Genomic DNA, 21,684 nt, shown 5'->3' on the forward strand with positions numbered 1-21,684 from the left:
GGAGCTAAATAAAAGGAAAATTTCTATGACACGAAGAGAGGGTAATTTCTCAATGAAATTCATTATTCTTTCAAGAATGCGCTAAGGAAGGATAGATCATTCCATGGACACTTGCTAGCTAATAACCTAGACATATGTACTTATCAATAAAATGATAGAAAATTCAAGTCATTGAAATGAAAGTAAAACTTACTCATATATTCCCATCACTCCCACTGAATATTTTGAAGTTTGTCAGAAGCAAGGCTCCAATAAATATAGTCAATATAGAGATGTATTCTTCTGCAATACTAATTGGGGTTATGTGATACTAAACCACCCTTTTCACTGGAAGGATATTTTTTGGGAATTTGACACCGGTAGCTCAATCAGATTATGTGCAATACCTATAAAGCCTACATCAACAATTTGTCTGAGATTTTCAGCGATAGCAAGATATTTTCGAATGGCCTAATTATTTTATACTCGATTTTTCTAAAGCTGACACAAATGACCATTTACACAATCTGTTTAACATATGAAGTGAGTAATCATGTTTGTCATACTTGATATAAGAATATATGTGGTGAAGCATGTCAAGGTAAGACCTTTTATGTAACCCAGGTAAGCACATTCCAATGACCTTTTTGTCAGAAAAGTAGAAAAGTTACAATTGTCTTTGTCTGTTTACCTGGATTGGTTTTTGCTGTTATTTCTGGTGTTTGAGTTGATGGTTTAGTTATGGTTGTTGTCTCTAAAATGATAGAGAAGATTTATTTAACCTTATAAATGTATGTTTCAGTTGAATTAAAAAAAGGCAATTGTGAAAGAATATTTACGTAAATTCACCCTAAATTGATGTATATTTCAGCAGCTCTGATTTTGTCATGAATAGGAACGCAGCTGCTAGTAACCATGGGCCTGATTTGTAAATGTAAGTTACAGTTTTGTGAATGTTTACTCTTTGTTGTAAGTTTACTACTTTTGATATTGATAAACTCAACTTGGAAACTTAGTACAGAAATGTTAGTAACTTGTCTCCACCATGTGACTAATGCATTTGGCTCACTCTTATGCTGGTGGTTGGCATACCTCCCTAAACCCTTCCCTGACTCTCCTTAAACCCCTCTTACTCTTCCTTAATCACATCAACTTTAGTAGTAAGTCTTTTCCTTTTACCACTCATCCCCGTGTCCGTCCCACGTTCACTACTAAAACATATACTTACTTGGAAGAAGACTAGACAGTCAGGGAGCAAACTCCACACCAAATGTTAGGTAAAACTTACATTTTATAGTACCTCATGTAGTGTGGTTTGTAGTACTAAAAGACATCCCACAATGTGCAGTTTGAGAGTCAGATCCATCGTTTTTTATAGAAAAATGTAATACTCTACAAAGGAAAGCTTTCACCTTTCTATAAATATCCAATATTACATTTGCTTTAGGATGTGTGTCCTGCATTTCACTTCCTTCAAAGGTCATGCTCAAATAAGCAGTGAAACAATGGAAAGAATGAATATGAAGGCCACAGTCTAGGGCTAGGACTATTTAGGAAAGATATGTTGCCATAGTGACTGGAAATTATGGTAGGGATTTTCAAAGTTAGCAAGTGTTCTGAATTCTTATATGTGTTTATAAAAATTTTTTCCAGGTAGTATTTATGAAATCAAACAATTTGAGTTAATTGCAGCATTGGGTTGAATTACTGCATTGGGTCCAATGACGGGATTAGGCATATATTCTTAATTTTCAAAGACCTGGTGTGCTCTTAATGCTTTCCTTTATTTTCTATCAACCTTGGCAAGTTTAAAGATATTATATTCAATTAGTTTTTACCTATAATTGCTATTCTTGTATTCCAGTGCTTTTGATGGTGATATAGTTGAAAGTTTATGTTGAAAATGGGAGACTTACAGTACTAAAATCCATTAATTCGGAGACTATGTTTCAGAAGTAAATTGATACACCCATGCCAAATTATACTGCTACTTCTGGCAAAGGTAAACATATTCATTGAATTGACATCTATAACAAATTCCAATTCCAGAACAGTCCTGTTAGTCATGGCTGTGAGGGAAATGTTATTTACTTCGTATTTAGAAGAAAAAAAAGAGAAGTCTCACAATGGAAAGTTTTACTCATGCTAATATCGCTCTACATTGCTTTTAACTTTATGAATGTGCCTTATACTGCATTGAAGTGAAAAAAAGAAATATAAGAGATTGAAGAATATATTCCTAAACTTAGAGAACATAAGTGTACAACAACTCTCTCTTCTTGCTCTTAATAATGGAAATAGTATCATGCCCTTCTTAAGCCCCCTTCTTGTTGCAAAGAAAGATGGGAATAAAAAGGTATACCAAACAACATTTACCTGGAGGGAATGTTCCTGTGGTCGCTTGTGGAGTTTGTGATGTTTTTGAAGCTGTTGTCTCTATCAAAATCAAAAAAAGCTATTTAAGTGAAGGTTAGTTCTTTAGGTGCATCTCTTTATGTTAGAAGAAAAACAGACCATGAATAGATTTTGCAAATAGAAAATAATGAGCTTATTTGAACAGGCAGCTACCAGAGAAATATATATATTATGTGGACCCACTCTTGCTGCACAGACAGACATAAAAAATAAAGTGTGTAAAGCTGCATTTACCTGGAGAAGATGTTCCCGTTGTTGCATGTGGCGCTTGTGATGTTTTTGAAGAAGTTGTTTCTAATGAAAAAGAAAAATGTTACTTATATAAGCTTTATTTCTATGGGTGTATTTCTTGAAGTGGGAATGGAAGGAAACCATGAATATGTCTCATAAAAGTTAATAATGCTCATTGGTGAGCTGTCATCCAGGTATGCTAGTTGAAACGATCAAACCTCACTCTTTAAATCCATGCCATGGACTATGGATGAAGGCAAACACATTATTACAGATGACTAGCTTAATACATTTCTTGCAATTTGCAAAGGTAGAACATGTCACTAAAAACGATTTCTAGGTCACTCAGAAAGATTGGATCAGTTGACAAATTTCACAAAAACTTTTCATGGTAGCCACGAGCGTCATAAGGAGCTAAATAAAAGGAAAATTTCTATGACACGAAGAGAGGGTAATTTCTCAATGAAATTCATTATTCTTTCAAGAATGCGCTAAGGAAGGATAGATCATTCCATGGACACTTGCTAGCTAATAACCTAGACATATGTACTTATCAATAAAATGATAGAAAATTCAAGTCATTGAAATGAAAGTAAAACTTACTCATATATTCCCATCACTCCCACTGAATATTTTGAAGTTTGTCAGAAGCAAGGCTCCAATAAATATAGTCAATATAGAGATGTATTCTTCTGCAATACTAATTGGGGTTATGTGATACTAAACCACCCTTTTCACTGGAAGGATATTTTTTGGGAATTTGACACCGGTAGCTCAATCAGATTATGTGCAATACCTATAAAGCCTACATCAACAATTTGTCTGAGATTTTCAGCGATAGCAAGATATTTTCGAATGGCCTAATTATTTTATACTCGATTTTTCTAAAGCTGACACAAATGACCATTTACACAATCTGTTTAACATATGAAGTGAGTAATCATGTTTGTCATACTTGATATAAGAATATATGTGGTGAAGCATGTCAAGGTAAGACCTTTTATGTAACCCAGGTAAGCACATTCCAATGACCTTTTTGTCAGAAAAGTAGAAAAGTTACAATTGTCTTTGTCTGTTTACCTGGATTGGTTTTTGCTGTTATTTCTGGTGTTTGAGTTGATGGTTTAGTTATGGTTGTTGTCTCTAAAATGATAGAGAATATTTATTTAACCTTATAAATGTATGTTTCAGTTGAATTAAAAAAAGGCAATTGTGAAAGAATATTTACGTAAATTCACCCTAAATTGATGTATATTTCAGCAGCTCTGATTTTGTCATGAATAGGAACGCAGCTGCTAGTAACCATGGGCCTGATTTGTAAATGTAAGTTACAGTTTTGTGAATGTTTACTCTTTGTTGTAAGTTTACTACTTTTGATATTGATAAACTCAACTTGGAAACTTAGTACAGAAATGTTAGTAACTTGTCTCCACCATGTGACTAATGCATTTGGCTCACTCTTATGCTGGTGGTTGGCATACCTCCCTAAACCCTTCCCTGAGTCTCCTTAAACCCCTCTTACTCTTCCTTAATCACATCAACTTTAGTAGTAAGTCTTTTCCTTTTACCACTCATCCCCGTGTCCGTCCCACGTTCACTACTAAAACATATACTTACTTGGAAGAAGACTAGAAAGTCAGGGAGCAAACTCCACACCAAATGTTAGGTAAAACTTACATTTTATAGTACCTCATGTAGTGTGGTTTGTAGTACTAAAAGACATCCCACAATGTGCAGTTTGAGAGTCAGATCCATTGTTTTTTATAGAAAAATGTAATACTCTACAAAGGAAAGCTTTCACCTTTCTATAAATATCCAATATTACATTTGCTTTAGGATGTGTGTCCTGCATTTCACTTCCTTCAAAGGTCATGCTCAAATAAGCAGTGAAACAATGGAAAGAATGAATATGAAGGCCACAATCTAGGGCTAGGACTATTTAGGAAAGATATGTTGCCATAGTGACTGGAAATTATGGTAGGGATTTTCAAAGTTAGCAAGTGTTCTGAATTCTTATATGTGTTTATAATTTTTTTTTCCAGGTAGTATTTATGAAATCAAACAATTTGAGTTAATTGCAGCATTGGGTTGAATTACTGCATTGGGTCCAATGACGGGATTAGGCATATATTCTTAATTTTCAAAGACCTGGTGTGCTCTTAATGCTTTCCTTTATTTTCTATCAACCTTGGCAAGTTTAAAGATATTATATTCAATTAGTTTTTACCAATAATTGCTATTCTTGTATTCCAGCGCTTTTGATGGTGATATAGTTGAAAGTTTATGTTGAAAATGGGAGACTTACAGTACTAAAATCCATTAATTCGGAGACTATGTTTCAGAAGTAAATTGATACACCCATGCCAAATTATACTGCTACTTCTGGCAAAGGTAAACATATTCATTGAATTGACATCTATAACAAATTCCGATTCCAGAACAGTCCTGTTAGTCATGGCTGTGAGGGAAATGTTATTTACTTCGTATTTAGAAGAAAAAAAAGAGAAGTCTCACAATGGAAAGTTTTACTCATGCTAATATCGCTCTACATTGCTTTTAACTTTATGAATGTGCCTTATACTGCATTGAAGTGAAAAAAAGAAATGTAAGAGATTGAAGAATATATTCCTAAACTTAGAGAACATAAGTGTACAACAACTCTCTCTTCTTGCTCTTAATAATGGAAATAGTATCATGCCCTTCTTAAGCCCCCTTCTTGTTGCAAAGAAAGATGGGAATAAAAAGGTATACCAAACAACATTTACCTGGAGGGAATGTTCCTGTGGTCGCTTGTGGAGTTTGTGATGTTTTTGAAGCTGTTGTCTCTATCAAAATCAAAAAAAGCTATATAAGTGAAGGTTAGTTCTTTAGGTGCATCTCTTTATGTTAGAAGAAAAACAGACCATGAATAGATTTTGCAAATAGAAAATAATGAGCTTATTTGAACAGGCAGCTACCAGAGAAATATATATATTATGTGGACCCACTCTTGCTGCACAGACAGGCATAAAAAATAAAGTGTGTAAAGCTGCATTTACCTGGAGAAGATGTTCCCGTTGTTGCATGTGGCGCTTGTGATGTTTTTGAAGAAGTTGTTTCTAATGAAAAAGAAAAATGTTACTTATATAAGCTTTATTTCTATGGGTGTATTTCTTGAAGTGGGAATGGAAGGAAACCATGAATATGTCTCATAAAAGTTAATAATGCTCATTGGTGAGCTGTCATCCAGGTATGCTAGTTGAAACGATCAAACCTCACTCTTTAAATCCATGCCATGGACTATGGATGAAGGCAAACACATTATTACAGATGACTAGCTTAATACATTTCTTGCAATTTGCAAAGGTAGAACATGTCACTAAAAACGATTTCTAGGTCACTCAGAAAGATTGGATCAGTTGACAAATTTCACTAAAACTTTTCATGGTAGCCATGAGCGTCATAAGGAGCTAAATAAAAGGAAAATTTCTATGACACGAAGAGAGGGGAATTTCTCAATGAAATTCATTATTCTTTCAAGAATGCGCTAAGGAAGGATAGATCATTCCATGGACACTTGATAGCTAATAACCTAGACATATGTACTTATCAATAAAATGATAGAAAATTCAAGTCATTAAAATGAAAGTAAAACTTACTCATATATTCCCATCACTCCCACTGAATATTTTGAAGTTTGTCAGAATCAAGGCTCCAATAAATATAGTCAATATAGAGATGTATTCTTCTGCAATACTAATTGGGGTTATGTGATACTAAACCACCCTTTTCACTGGAAGGATATTTTTGGGGAATTTGACACCGGTAGCTCAATCAGATTATGTGCAATACCTATAAAGCCTACATCAACAATTTGTCTGAGATTTTCAGCGATAGCAAGATATTTTCGAATGGCCTAATTATTTTATACTCGATTTTTCTAAGGCTGACACAAATGACCATTTACACAATCTGTTTAACATATGAAGTGAGTAATCATGTTTGTCATACTTGATATAAGAATATATGTGGTGAAGCATGTCAAGGTAAGACCTTTTATGTAACCCAGGTAAGCACATTCCAATGACCTTTTTGTCAGAGAAGTAGAAAAGTTACAATTGTCTTTGTCTGTTTACCTGGATTGGTTTTTGCTGTTATTTCTGGTGTTTGAGTTGATGGTTTAGTTATGGTTGTTGTCTCTAAAATGATAGAGAAGATTTATTTAACCTTATAAATGTATGTTTCAGTTGAATTAAAAAAAGGCAATTGTGAAAGAATATTTACGTAAATTCACCCTAAATTGATGTATATTTCAGCAGCTCTGATTTTGTCATGAATAGGAACGCAGCTGCTAGTAACCATGGGCCTGATTTGTAAATGTAAGTTACAGTTTTGTGAATGTTTACTCTTTGTTGTAAGTTTACTACTTTTGGTATTGATAAACTCAACTTGGAAACTTAGTACAGAAATGTTAGTAACTTGTCTCCACCATGTGACTAATGCATTTGGCTCACTCTTATGCTGGTGGTTGGCATACCTCCCTAAACCCTTCCCTGAGTCTCCTTAAACCCCTCTTACTCTTCCTTAATCACATCAACTTTAGTAGTAAGTCTTTTCCTTTTACCACTCATCCCCGTGTCCGTCCCACGTTCACTACTAAAACATATACTTACTTGGAAGAAGACTAGACAGTCAGGGAGCAAACTCCACACCAAATGTTAGGTAAAACTTACATTTTATAGTACCTCATGTAGTGTGGTTTGTAGTACTAAAAGACATCCCACAATGTGCAGTTTGAGAGTCAGATCCATCGTTTTTTATAGAAAAATGTAATACTCTACAAAGGAAAGCTTTCACCTTTCTATAAATATCCAATATTACATTTGCTTTAGGATGTGTGTCCTGCATTTCACTTCCTTCAAAGGTCATGCTCAAATAAGCAGTGAAACAATGGAAAGAATGAATATGAAGGCCACAATCTAGGGCTAGGACTATTTAGGAAAGATATGTTGCCATAGTGACTGGAAATTATGGTAGGGATTTTCAAAGTTAGCAAGTGTTCTGAATTCTTATATGTGTTTATAAACATTTTTTCCAGGTAGTATTTATGAAATCAAACAATTTGAGTTAATTGCAGCATTGGGTTGAATTACTGCATTGGGTCCAATGACGGGATTAGGCATATATTCTTAATTTTCAAAGACCTGGTGTGCTCTTAATGCTTTCCTTTATTTTCTATCAACCTTGGCAAGTTTAAAGATATTATATTCAATTAGTTTTTACCAATAATTGCTATTCTTGTATTCCAGCGCTTTTGATGGTGATATAGTTGAAAGTTTATGTTGAAAATGGGAGACTTACAGTATTAAAATCCATTAATTCGGAGACTATGTTTCAGAAGTAAATTGAAACACCCATGCCAAATTATACTGCTACTTCTGGCAAAGGTAAACAAATTCATTGAATTGACATCTATAACAAATTCCAATTCCAGAACAGTCCTGTTAGTCATGGCTGTGAGGGAAATGTTATTTACTTCGTATTTAGAAGAAAAAAAAGAGAAGTCTCACAATGGAAAGTTTTACTCATGCTAATATCGCTCTACATTGCTTTTAACTTTATGAATGTGCCTTATACTGCATTGAAGTGAAAAAAAGAAATATAAGAGATTGAAGAATATATTCCTAAACTTAGAGAACATAAGTGTACAACAACTCTCTCTTCTTGCTCTTAATAATGGAAATAGTATCATGCCCTTCTTAACCCCCTTCTTGTTGCAAAGAAAGATGGGAATAAAAAGGTATACCAAACAACATTTACCTGTAGGGAATGTTCCTGTGGTCGCTTGTGGAGTTTGTGATGTTTTTGAAGCTGTTGTCTCTATCAAAATCAAAAAAAGCTATTTAAGTGAAGGTTAGTTCTTTAGGTGCATCTCTTTATGTTAGAAGAAAAACAGACCATGAATAGATTTTGCAAATAGAAAATAATGAGCTTATTTGAACAGGCAGCAACCAGAGAAATATATATATTATGTGGACCCACTCTTGCTGCACAGATAGGCATAAAAAATAAAGTGTGTAAAGCTGCATTTACCTGGAGAAGATGTTCCCGTTGTTGCATGTGGCGCTTGTGATGTTTTTGAAGTTGTTTCTAATGAAAAAGAAAAATGTTACTTATATAAGCTTTATTTCTATGGGTGTATTTCTTGAAGTGGGAATGGAAGGAAACCATGAATTTGTCTAAAAAAAAGTTAATAATGCTCATTGGTGAGCTGTCATCCAGGTATGCTAGTTGAAACGATCAAACCTCACTCTTTAAATCCATGCCATGGACTATGGATGAAGGCAAACACATTATTACAGATGACTATCTTAATACATTTCTTGCAATTTGCAAAGGTAGAACATGTCACTAAAAACGATTTCTAGGTCACTCAGAAAGATTGGATCAGTTGACAAATTTCACTAAAACTTTTCATGGTAGCCATGAGCATCATAAGGAGCTAAATAAAAGGAAAATTTCTATGACACGAAGAGAGGGTAATTTCTCAATGAAATTCATTATTCTTTCAAGAATGCGCTAAGGAAGGATAGATCATTCCATGGACACTTGCTAGCTAATAACCAAGACATATGTACTTATCAATAAAATGATAGAAAATTCAAGTCATTGAAATGAAAGTAAAACTTACTCATATATTCCCATCACTCCCACTGAATATTTTGAAGTTTGTCAGAAGCAAGGCTCCAATAAATATAGTCAATATAGAGATGTATTCTTCTGCAATACTAATTGGGGTTATGTGATACTAAACCACCCTTTTCACTGGAAGGATATTTTTTTGGAATTTGACACCGGTAGCTCAAACAGATTATGTGCAATACCTATAAAGCCTACATCAACAATTTGTCTGAGATTTTCAGCGATAGCAAGATATTTTCGAATGGCCTAATTATTTTATACTCGATTTTTCTAAGGCTGACACAAATGACCATTTACACAATCTGTTTAACATATGAAGTGAGTAATCATGTTTGTCATACTTGATATAAGAATATATGTGGTGAAGCATGTCAAGGTAAGACCTTTTATGTAACCCAGGTAAGCACATTCCAATGACCTTTTTGTCAGAGAAGTAGAAAAGTTACAATTGTCTTTGTCTGTTTACCTGGATTTGTTTTTGCTGTTATTTCTGGTGTTTGAGTTGATGGTTTAGTTATGGTTGTTGTCTCTAAAATGATAGAGAAGATTTATTTAACCTTATAAATGTATGTTTCAGTTGAATTAAAAAAAGGCAATTGTGAAAGAATATTTACGTAAATTCACCCTAAATTGATGTATATTTCAGCAGCTCTGATTTTGTCATGAATAGGAACGCAGCTGCTAGTAACCATGGGCCTGATTTGTAAATGTAAGTTACAGTTTTGTGAATGTTTACTATTTGTTGTAAGTTTACTACTTTTGGTATTGATAAACTCAACTTGGAAACTTAGTACAGAAATGTTAGTAACTTGTCTCCACCATGTGACTAATGCATTTGGCTCACTCTTATGCTGGTGGTTGGCATACCTCCCTAAACCCTTCCCTGAGTCTCCTTAAACCCCTCTTACTCTTCCTTAATCACATCAACTTTAGTAGTAAGTCTTTTCCTTTTACCACTCATCCCCGTGTCCGTCCCACGTTCACTACTAAAACATATACTTACTTGGAAGAAAACTAGACAGTCAGGGAGCAAACTCCACACCATACGTTAGGTAAAACTTACATTTTATAGTACCTCATGTAGTGTGGTTTGTAGTACTAAAAGACATCCCACAATGTGCAGTTTGAGAGTCAGATCCATTGTTTTTTATAGAAAAATGTAATACTCTACAAAGGAAAGCTTTCACCTTTCTATAAATATCCAATATTACATTTGCGTTAGGATGTGTGTCCTGCATTTCACTTCCTTCAAAGGTCATGCTCAAATAAGCAGTGAAACAATGGAAAGAATGAATATGAAGGCCACAATCTAGGGCTAGGACTATTTAGGAAAGATATGTTGCCATAGTGACTGGAAATTATGGTAGGGATTTTCAAAGTTAGCAAGTGTTCTGAATTCTTATATGTGTTTATAAAAAAAATTTCCAGGTAGTTTTTATGAAATCAAACAATTTGAGTTAATTGCAGCATTGGGTTGAATTACTGCATTGGGTCCAATGACGGGATTAGGCATATATTCTTAATTTTCAAAGACCTGGTGTGCTCTTAATGCTTTCCTTTATTTTCTATCAACCTTGGCAAGTTTAAAGATATTATATTCAATTAGTTTTGACCTATAATTGCTATTCTTGTATTCCAGCGCTTTTGATGGTGATATAGTTGAAAGTTTATGTTGAAAATGGGAGACTTACAGTACTAAAATCCATTAATTCGGAGACTATGTTTCAGAAGTAAATTGAAACACCCATGCCAAATTATACTGCTACTTCTGGCAAAGGTAAACATATTCATTGAATTGACATCTATAACAAATTCCAATTCCAGAACAGTCCTGTTAGTCATGGCTGTGAGGGAAATGTTATTTACTTCGTATTTAGAAGAAAAAAAAGAGAAGTCTCACAATGGAAAGTTTTACTCATGCTAATATCGCTCTACATTGCTTTTAACTTTATGAATGTGCCTTATACTGCATTGAAGTGAAAAAAAGAAATATAAGAGATTGAAGAATATATTCCTAAACTTAGAGAACATAAGTGTACAACAACTCTCTCTTCTTGCTCTTAATAATGGAAATAGTATCATGCCCTTCTTAAGCCCCCTTCTTGTTGCAAAGAAAGATGGGAATAAAAAGGTATACCAAACAACATTTACTTGGAGGGAATGTTCCTGTGGTCGCTTGTGGAGTTTGTGATGTTTTTGAAGCTGTTGTCTCTATCAAAATCAAAAAAAGCTATTTAAGTGAAGGTTAGTTCTTTAGGTGCATCTCTTTATGTTAGAAGAAAAACAGACCATGAATAGATTTTGCAAATAGAAAATAATGAGCTTATTTGAACAGGCAGCTACCAGAGAAATATATATATTATGTGGACCCACTCTTGATGCACAGACAGGCATAAAAAATAAAGTGTGTAAAGCTGCATTTACCTGGAGAAGATGTTCCCGTTGTTGCATGTGGCGCTTGTGATGTTTTTGAAGAAGTTGTTTCTAATGAAAAAGAAAAATGTTACTTATATAAGCTTTATTTCTATGGGTGTATTTCTTGAAGTGGGAATGGAAGGAAACCATGAATATGTCTCATAAAAGTTAATAATGCTCATTGGTGAGCTGTCATCCAGGTATGCTAGTTGAAACGATCAAACCTCACTCTTTAAATCCATGCCATGTACTATGGATGAAGGCAAACACATTATTACAGATGACTAGCTAAATACATTTCTTGCAATTTGCAAAGGTAGAACATGTCAATAAAAACGATTTCTAGGTCACTCAGAAAGATTGGATCAGTTGACAAATTTCACTAAAACTTTTCATGGTAGCCATGAGAGTCGTAAGGAGCTAAATAAAAGGAAAATTTCTATGACACGAAGAGAGGGTAATTTCTCAATGAAATTCATTATTCTTTCAAGAATGCGCTAAGGAAGGATAGATCATTCCATGGACACTTGCTAGCTAATAACCTAGACATATGTACTTATCAATAAACTGATAGCAAATTCAAGTCATTGAAATGAAAGTAAAACGTACTCATATATTCCCATCACTCCCACTGAATATTTTGAAGTTTGTCAGAAGCAAGGCTCCAATAAATATAGTCAATATAGAGATGTATTCTTCTGCAATACTAATTGGGGTTATGTGATACTAAACCACCCTTTTCACTGGAAGGATATTTTTTTGGAATTTGACACCGGTAGCTCAATCAGATTATGTGCAATACCTATAAAGCCTACATCAACAATTTGTCTGAGATTTTCAGCGATAGCAAGATATTTTCGAATGGCCTAATTATTTTATACTCGATTTTTCTAAGGCTGACACAAATGACCATTTACACAATCTGTTTAACATATGAAGTGAGTAATCATGTTTGTCATACTTGATATAAGAATATATGTGGTGAAGCATGTCAAGGTAAGACCTTTTATGTAACCCAGGTAAGCACATTCCAATGACCTTTTTATCAGAGAAGTAGAAAAGTTACAATTGTCTTTGTCTGTTTACCTGGATTGGTTTTTGCTGTTATTTCTGGTGTTTGAGTTGATGGTTTAGTTATGGTTGTTGTCTCTAAAATGATAGAGAAGATTTATTTAACCTTATAAATGTATGTTTCAGTTGAATTAAAAAAAGGCAATTGTGAAAGAATATTTACGTAAATTCACCCTAAATTGATGTATATTTCAGCAGCTCTGATTTTGTCATGAATAGGAACGCAGCTGCTAGTAACCATGGGCCTGATTTGTAAATGTAAGTTACAGTTTTGTGAATGTTTACTCTTTGTTGTAAGTTTACTACTTTTGGTATTGATAAACTCAACTTGGAAACTTAGTACAGAAATGTTAGTAACTTGTCTCCACCATGTGACTAATGCATTTGGCTCACTCTTATGCTGGTGGTTGGCATACCTCCCTAAACCCTTCCCTGAGTCTCCTTAAACCCCTCTTACTCTTCCTTAATCACATCAACTTTAGTAGTAAGTCTTTTCCTTTTACCACTCATCCCCGTGTCCGTCCCACGTTCACTACTAAAACATATACTTACTTGGAAGAAAACTAGACAGTCAGGGAGCAAACTCCACACCATATGTTAGGTAAAACTTACATTTTATAGTACCTCATGTAGTGTGGTTTGTAGTACTAAAAGACATCCCACAATGTGCAGTTTGAGAGTCAGATCCATTGTTTTTTATAGAAAAATGTAATTCTCTACAAAGGAAAGCTTTCACCTTTCTATAAATATCCAATATTACATTTGCGTTAGGATGTGTGTCCTGCATTTCACTTCCTTCAAAGGTCATGCTCAAATAAGCAGTGAAACAATGGAAAGAATGAATATGAAGGCCACAATCTAGGGCTAGGACTATTTAGGAAAGATATGTTGCCATAGTGACTGGAAATTATGGTAGGGATTTTCAAAGTTAGCAAGTGTTCTGAATTCTTATATGTGTTTATAATTTTTTTTTCCAGGTAGTATTTATGAAATCAAACAATTTGAGTTAATTGCAGCATTGGGTTGAATTACTGCACTGGGTCCAATGACGGGATTAGGCATATATTCTTAATTTTCAAAGACCTGGTGTGCTCTTAATGCTTTCCTTTATTTTCTATCAACCTTGGCAAGGTTAAAGATATTATATTCAATTAGTTTTTACCTATAATTGCTATTCTTGTATTCCAGCGCTTTTGATGGTGATATAGTTGAAAGTTTATGTTGAAAATGGGAGACTTACAGTACTAAAATCCATTAATTCTGAGACTATGTTTCAGAAGTAAATTGATACACCCATGCCAAATTATACTGCTACTTCTGGCAAAGGTAAACATATTCATTGAATTGACATCTATAACAAATTCCAATTCCAGAACAGTCCTGTTAGTCATGGCTGTGAGGGAAATGTTATTTACTTCGTATTTAGAAGAAAAAAAAGAGAAGTCTCACAATGGAAAGTTTTACTCATGCTAATATCGCTCTACATTGCTTTTAACTTTATGAATGTGCCTTATACTGCATTGAAGTGAAAAAAAGAAATATAAGAGATTGAAGAATATATTCCTAAACTTAGAGAACATAAGTGTACAACAACTCTCTCTTCTTGCTCTTAATAATGGAAATAGTATCATGCCCTTCTTAAGCCCCCTTCTTGTTGCAAAGAAAGATGGGAATAAAAAGGTATACCAAACAACATTTACCTGGAGGGAATGTTCCTGTGGTCTCTTGTGGAGTTTGTGATGTTTTTGAAGCTGTTGTCTCTATCAAAATCAAAAAAAGCTATTTAAGTGAAGGTTAGTTCTTTAGGTGCATCTCTTTATGTTAGAAGAAAAACAGACCATGAATAGATTTTGCAAATAGAAAATAATGAGCTTATTTGAACAGGCAGCTACCAGAGAAATATATATATTATGTGGACCCACTCTTGCTGCACAGATAGGCATAAAAAATAAAGTGTGTAAAGCTGCATTTACCTGGAGAAGATGTTCCCGTTGTTGCATGTGGCGCTTGTGATGTTTTTGAAGAAGTTGTTTCTAATGAAAAATAAAAATGTTACTTATATAAGCTTTATTTCTATGGGTGTATTTCTTGAAGTGGGAATGGAAGGAAACCATGAATATGTCTCATAAAAGTTAATAATGCTCATTGGTGAGCTGTCATCCAGGTATGCTAGTTGAAACGATCAAACCTCACTCTTTAAATCCATGCCATGGACTATGGATGAAGGCAAACACATTATTACAGATGACTATCTTAATACATTTCTTGCAATTTGCAAAGGTAGAACATGTCACTAAAAACGATTTCTAGGTCACTCAGAAAGATTGGATCAGTTGACAAATTTCACCAAAACTTTTCATGGTAGCCATGAGCGTCATAAAGAGCTAAATAAAAGGAAAATTTCTATGACACGAAGAGAGGGTAATTTCCCAATGAAATTCATTATTCTTTCAAGAATGCACTAAGGAAGGATAGATCATTCCATGGACACTTGCTAGCTAATAACCTAGACATATGTACTTATCAATAAAATGATAGAAAATTCAAGTCATTGAAATTAAAGTAAAACTTACTCATATATTCCCATCACTCCCACTGAATATTTTGAAGTTTGTCAGAAGCAAGGCTCCAATAAATATAGTCAATATAGAGATGTATTCTTCTGCAATACTAATTGGGGTTATGTGATACTAAACCACCCTTTTCACTGGAAGGATATTGTTTTGGAATTTGACACCGGTAGCTCAATCAGATTATGTGCAATACCTATAAAGCCTACATCAACAATTTGCCTGAGATTTTCAGCGATAGCAAGATATTTTCGAATGGCCTAATTATTTTATACTCGATTTTTCTAAGGCTGACACAAATGACCATTTACACAATCTGTTTAACATATGAAGTAAGTAATCATGTTTGTCATAATTGATATAAGAACATATGTGGTGAAGTATGTCAAGGTAAGACCTTTTATGTAACCCAGGTAAGCACATTCCAATGACCTTTTTGTCAGAGAAGTAGAAAAGTTACAATTGTCTTTGTCTGTTTACCTGGATTGGTTTTTGCTGTTATTTCTGGTGTTTGAGTTGATGGTTTAGTTATGGTTGTTGTCTCTAAAATGATAGAGAAGATTTATTTAACCTTATAAATGTATGTTTCAGTTGAATTAAAAAAAGGCAATTGTGAAAGAATATTTACGTAAATTCACCCTAAATTGATGTATATTTCAGCAGCTCTGATTTTGTCATGAATAGGAACGCAGCTGCTAGTAACCATGGGCCTGATTTGTAAATGTAAGTTACAGTTTTGTGAATGTTTACTCTTTGTTGTAAGTTTACTACTTTTGATATTGATAAACTCAACTTGGAAACTTAGTACAGAAATGTTAGTAACTTGTCTCCACCATGTGACTAATGCATTTGGCTCACTCTTATGCTGGTGGTTGGCATACCTCCCTAAACCCTTCCCTGAGTCTCCTTAAACCCCTCTTACTCTTCCTTAATCACATCAACTTTAGTAGTAAGTCTTTTCCTTTTACCACTCATCCCCGTGTCCGTCCCACGTTCACTACTAAAACATATACTTACTTGGAAGAAAACTAGACAGTCAGGGAGCAAACTCCACACCATATGTTAGGTAAAACTTACATTTTATAGTACCTCATGTAGTGTGGTTTGTAGTACTAAAAGAGATCCCACAATGTGCAGTTTGAGAGTCAGATCCATTGTTTTTTATAGAAAAATGTAATTCTCTACAAAGGAAAGCTTTCACCTTTCTATAAATATCCAATATTACATTTGCGTTAGGATGTGTGTCCTGCATTTCACTTCCTTCAAAGGTCATGCTCAAATAAGCAGTGAAACAATGGAAAGAATGAATATGAAGGCCACAATCTAGGGCTAGGACTATTTAGGAAAGATATGTTGCCATAGTGACTGGAAATTATGGTAGGGATTTTCAAAGTTAGCAAGTGTTCTGAATTCTTATATGTGTTTATAATTTTTTTTTCCAGGTAGTATTTATGAAATCAAACAATTTGAGTTAATTGCAGCATTGGGTTGAATTACTGCACTGGGTCCAATGACGGGATTAGGCATATATTCTTAATTTTCAAAGACCTGGTGTGCTCTTAATGCTTTCCTTTATTTTCTATCAACCTTGGCAAGTTTAAAGATATTATATTCAATTAGTTTTTACCAATAATTGCTATTCTTGTATTCCAGCGCCATTAATTCGGAGACTATGTTTCAGAAGAAAATTGAAACACCCATGCCAAATTATACTGCTACTTCTGGCAAAGGTAAACATATTCATTGAATTGACATCTATAACAAATTCCAATTCCAGAACAGTCCTGTTAGTCATGGCTGTGAGGGAAATGTTATTTACTTCGTATTTAGAAGAAAAAAAAGAGAAGTCTCACAATGGAAAGTTTTACTCATGCTAATATCGCTCTACATTGCTTTTAACTTTATGAATGTGCCTTATACTGCATTGAAGTGAAAAAAAGAAATGTAAGAGATTGAAGAATATATTCCTAAACTTAGAGAACATAAGTGTACAACAACTCTCTCTTCTTGCTCTTAATAATGGAAATAGTATCATGCCCTTCTTAAGCCCCCTTCTTGTTGCAAAGAAAGATGGGAATAAAAAGGTATACCAAACAACATTTACCTGGAGGGAATGTTCCAGTGGTCGCTTGTGGAGTTTGTGATGTTTTTGAAGCTGTTGTCTCTATCAAAATCAAAAAAAGCTATTTAAGTGAAGGTTAGTTCTTTAGGTGCATCTCTTTATGTTAGAAGAAAAACAGACCATGAATAGATTTTGCAAATAGAAAATAATGAGCTTATTTGAACAGGCAGCTACCAGAGAAATATATATATTATGTGGACCCACTCTTGCTGCACAGACAGGCATAAAAAATAAAGTGTGTAAAGCTGCATTTACCTGGAGAAGATGTTCCCGTTGTTGCATGTGGCGCTTGTGATGTTTTTGAAGAAGTTGTTTCTAATGAAAAAGAAAAATGTTACTTATATAAGCTTTATTTCTATGGGTGTATTTCTTGAAGTGGGAATGGAAGGAAACCATGAATATGTCTCATAAAAGTTAATAATGCTCATTGGTGAGCTGTCATCCTGGTATGCTAGTTGAAACGATCAAACCTCACTCTTTAAATCCATGCCATGGACTATGGATAGAGGCAAACACATTATTACAGATGACTAGCTTAATACATTTCTTGCAATTTGCAAAGGTAGAACATGTCACTAAAAACGATTTCTAGGTCACTCAGAAAGATTGGATCAGTTGACAAATTTCACTAAAACTTTTCATGGTAGCCATGAGCGTCATAAGGAGCTAAATAAAAGGAAAATTTCTATGACACGAAGAGAGGGTAATTTCTCAATGAAATTCATTATTCTTTCAAGAATGCGCTAAGGAAGGATAGATCATTCCATGGACACTTGCTAGCTAATAACCTAGACATATGTACTTATCAATAAAATGATAGAAAATTCAAGTCATTGAAATGAAAGTAAAACTTACTCATATATTCCCATCACTCCCACTGAATATTTTGAAGTTTGTCAGAAGCAAGGCTCCAATAAATATAATCAATATAGAGATGTATTCTTCTGCAATACTAATTGGGGTTATGTGATACTAAACCACCCTTTTCACTGGAAGGATATTGTTTTGGAATTTGACACCGGTAGCTCAATCAGATTATGGGCAATACCTATAAAGCCTACATCAACAATTTGTCTGAGATTTTCAGCGATAGCAAGATATTTTCGAATGGCCTAATTATTTTATACTCGATTTTTCTAAGGCTGACACAAATGACCATTTACACAATCTGTTTAACATATGAAGTGAGTAATCATGTTTGTCATACTTGATATAAGAATATATGTGGTGAAGCATGTCAAGGTAAGACCTTTTATGTAACCCAGGTAAGCACATTCCAATGACCTTTTTGTCAGAGAAGTAGAAAAGTTACAATTGTCTTTGTCTGTTTACCTGGATTGGTTTTTGCTGTTATTTCTGGTGTTTGAGTTGATGGTTTAGTTATGGTTGTTGTCTCTAAAATGATAGAGAAGATTTATTTAACCTTATAAATGTATGTTTCAGTTGAATTAAAAAAAGGCAATTGTGAAAGAATATTTACGTAAATTCACCCTAAATTGATGTATATTTCAGCAGCTCTGATTTTGTCATGAATAGGAACGCAGCTGCTAGTAACCATGGGCCTGATTTGTAAATGTAAGTTACAGTTTTGTGAATGTTTACTCTTTGTTGTAAGTTTACTACTTTTGGTATTGATAAACTCAACTTGGAAACTTAGTACAGAAATGTTAGTAACTTGTCTCCACCATGTGACTAATGCATTTGGCTCACTCTTATGCTGGTGGTTGGCATACCTCCCTAAACCCTTCCCTGAGTCTCCTTAAACCCCTCTTACTCTTCCTTAATCACATCAACTTTAGTAGTAAGTCTTTTCCTTTTACCACTCATCCCCGTGTCCGTCCCACTTCACTACTAAAACATATACTTACTTGGAAGAAAACTAGACAGTCAGGGAGCAAACTCCACACCATATGTTAGGTAAAACTTACATTTTATAGTACCTCATGTAGTGTGGTTTGTAGTACTAAAAGACATCCCACAATGTGCAGTTTGAGAGTCAGATCCATTGTTTTTTATAGAAAAATGTAATACTCTACAAAGGAAAGCTTTCACCTTTCTATAAATATCCAATATTACATTTGCGTTAGGATGTGTGTCCTGCATTTCACTTCCTTCAAAGGTCATGCTCAAATAAGCAGTGAAACAATGGAAAGAATGAATATGAAGGCCACAATCTAGGGCTAGGACTATTTAGGAAAGATATGTTGCCATAGTGACTGGAAATTATGGTAGGGATTTTCAAAGTTAGCAAGTGTTCTGAATTCTTATATGTGTTTATACATTTTTTTTCCAGGTAGTATTTATGAAATCAAACAATTTGAGTTAATTGCAGCATTGGGTTGAATTACTGCATTGGGTCCAATGACGGGATTAGGCATATATTCTTAATTTTCAAAGACCTGGTGTGCTCTTAATGCTTTCCTTTATTTTCTATCAACCTTGGCAAGTTTAAAGATATTATATTCAATTAGTTTTTACCAATAATTGCTATTCTTGTATTCCAGCGCTTTTGATGGTGATATAGTTGAAAGTTTATGTTGAAAATGGGAGACTTACAGTATTAAAATCCATTAATTCGGAGACTATGTTTCAGATGTAAATTGAAACACCCATGCCAAATTATACTGCTACTTCTGGCAAAGGTAAACATATTCATTGAATTGACATCTATAACAAATTCCAATTCCAGAACAGTCCTGTTAGTCATGGCTGTGAGGGAAATGTTATTTACTTCGTATTTAGAAGAAAAAAAAGAGAAGTCTCACAATGGAAAGTTTTACTCATGCTAATATCGCTCTACATTGCTTTTAACTTTATGAATGTGCCTTATACTGCATTGAAGTGAAAAAAAGAAATGTAAGAGATTGAAGAATATATTCCTAAACTTAGAGAACATAAGTGTACAACAACTCTCTCTTCTTGCTCTTAATAATGGAAATAGTATCATGCCCTTCTTAAGCCCCCTTCTTGTTGCAAAGAAAGATGGGAATAAAAAGGTATACCAAACAACATTTACCTGGAGGGAATGTTCCTGTGGTCGCTTGTGGAGTTTGTGATGTTTTTGAAGCTGTTGTCTCTATCAAAATAAAAAAAAGCTATTTAAGTGAAGGTTAGTTCTTTAGGTGCATCTTTTTATGTTAGAAGAAAAACATACCATGAATAGATTTTGCAAATAGAAAATAATGAGCTTATTTGAACAGGCAGCTACCAGAGAAATATATATATTATGTGGACCCACTCTTGCTGCACAGATAGGCATAAAAAATAAAGTGTGTAAAGCTGCATTTACCTGGAGAAGATGTTCCCGTTGTTGCATGTGGCGCTTGTGATGTTTTTGAAGAAGTTGTTTCTAATGAAAAATAAAAATGTTACTTATATAAGCTTTATTTCTATGGGTGTATTTCTTGAAGTGGGAATGGAAGGAAACCATGAATATGTCTCATAAAAGTTAATAATGCTCATTGGTGAGCTGTCATCCAGGTATGCTAGTTGAAACGATCAAACCTCACTCTTTAAATCCATGCCATGGACTATGGATGAAGGCAAACACATTATTACAGATGACTATCTTAATACATTTCTTGCAATTTGCAAAGGTAGAACATGTCACTAAAAACGATTTCTAGGTCACTCAGAAAGATTGGATCAGTTGACAAATTTCACTAAAACTTTTCATGGTAGCCATGAGCGTCATAAAGAGCTAAATAAAAGGAAAATTTCTATGACACGAAGAGAGGGTAATTTCCCAATGAAATTCATTATTCTTTCAAGAATGCGCTAAGGAAGGATAGATCATTCCATGGACACTTGCTAGCTAATAACCTAGACATATGTACTTATCAATAAAATGATAGAAAATTCAAGTCATTGAAATGAAAGTAAAACTTACTCATATATTCCCATCACTCCCACTGAATATTTTGAAGTTTGTCAGAAGCAAGGCTCCAATAAATATAGTCAATATAGAGATGTATTCTTCTGCAATACTAATTGGGGTTATGTGATACTAAACCACCCTTTTCACTGGAAGGATATTGTTTTGGAATTTGACACCGGTAGCTCAATCAGATTATGGACAATACCTATAAAGCCTACATCAACAATTTGTCTGAGATTTTCAGCGATAGCAAGATATTTTCGAATGGCCTAATTATTTTATACTCGATTTTTCTAAGGCTGACACAAATGACCATTTACACA

The 21,684-nt window shown here is 34.1% G+C and overlaps 1 protein-coding gene across 1 annotated transcript in view; it reads right to left on the reverse strand.

The window, feature by feature from the left end:
• The window catches only part of LOC138301685 (putative uncharacterized protein DDB_G0282133), a 198,864-nt gene that overhangs the window by 15,586 nt on the left and 161,594 nt on the right, over nucleotides 1-21,684 (reverse strand). Inside the window, exons 53-59 of the mRNA XM_069242200.1 lie at nucleotides 20,774-20,833; nucleotides 17,740-17,799; nucleotides 14,766-14,825; nucleotides 11,731-11,790; nucleotides 8,698-8,754; nucleotides 5,664-5,723; nucleotides 2,629-2,688 (exon numbers count right to left, since the gene is read on the reverse strand). Of these exons, the coding sequence (XP_069098301.1) occupies nucleotides 2,629-2,688; nucleotides 5,664-5,723; nucleotides 8,698-8,754; nucleotides 11,731-11,790; nucleotides 14,766-14,825; nucleotides 17,740-17,799; nucleotides 20,774-20,833 (417 nt within the window). The remainder of the gene's footprint in view (nucleotides 1-2,628; nucleotides 2,689-5,663; nucleotides 5,724-8,697; nucleotides 8,755-11,730; nucleotides 11,791-14,765; nucleotides 14,826-17,739; nucleotides 17,800-20,773; nucleotides 20,834-21,684) is intronic.

This window comes from Pleurodeles waltl, chromosome 6 (genome assembly GCF_031143425.1).
Source record: "Pleurodeles waltl isolate 20211129_DDA chromosome 6, aPleWal1.hap1.20221129, whole genome shotgun sequence".
Taxonomy (NCBI): Eukaryota; Metazoa; Chordata; class Amphibia; order Caudata; family Salamandridae; genus Pleurodeles; species Pleurodeles waltl.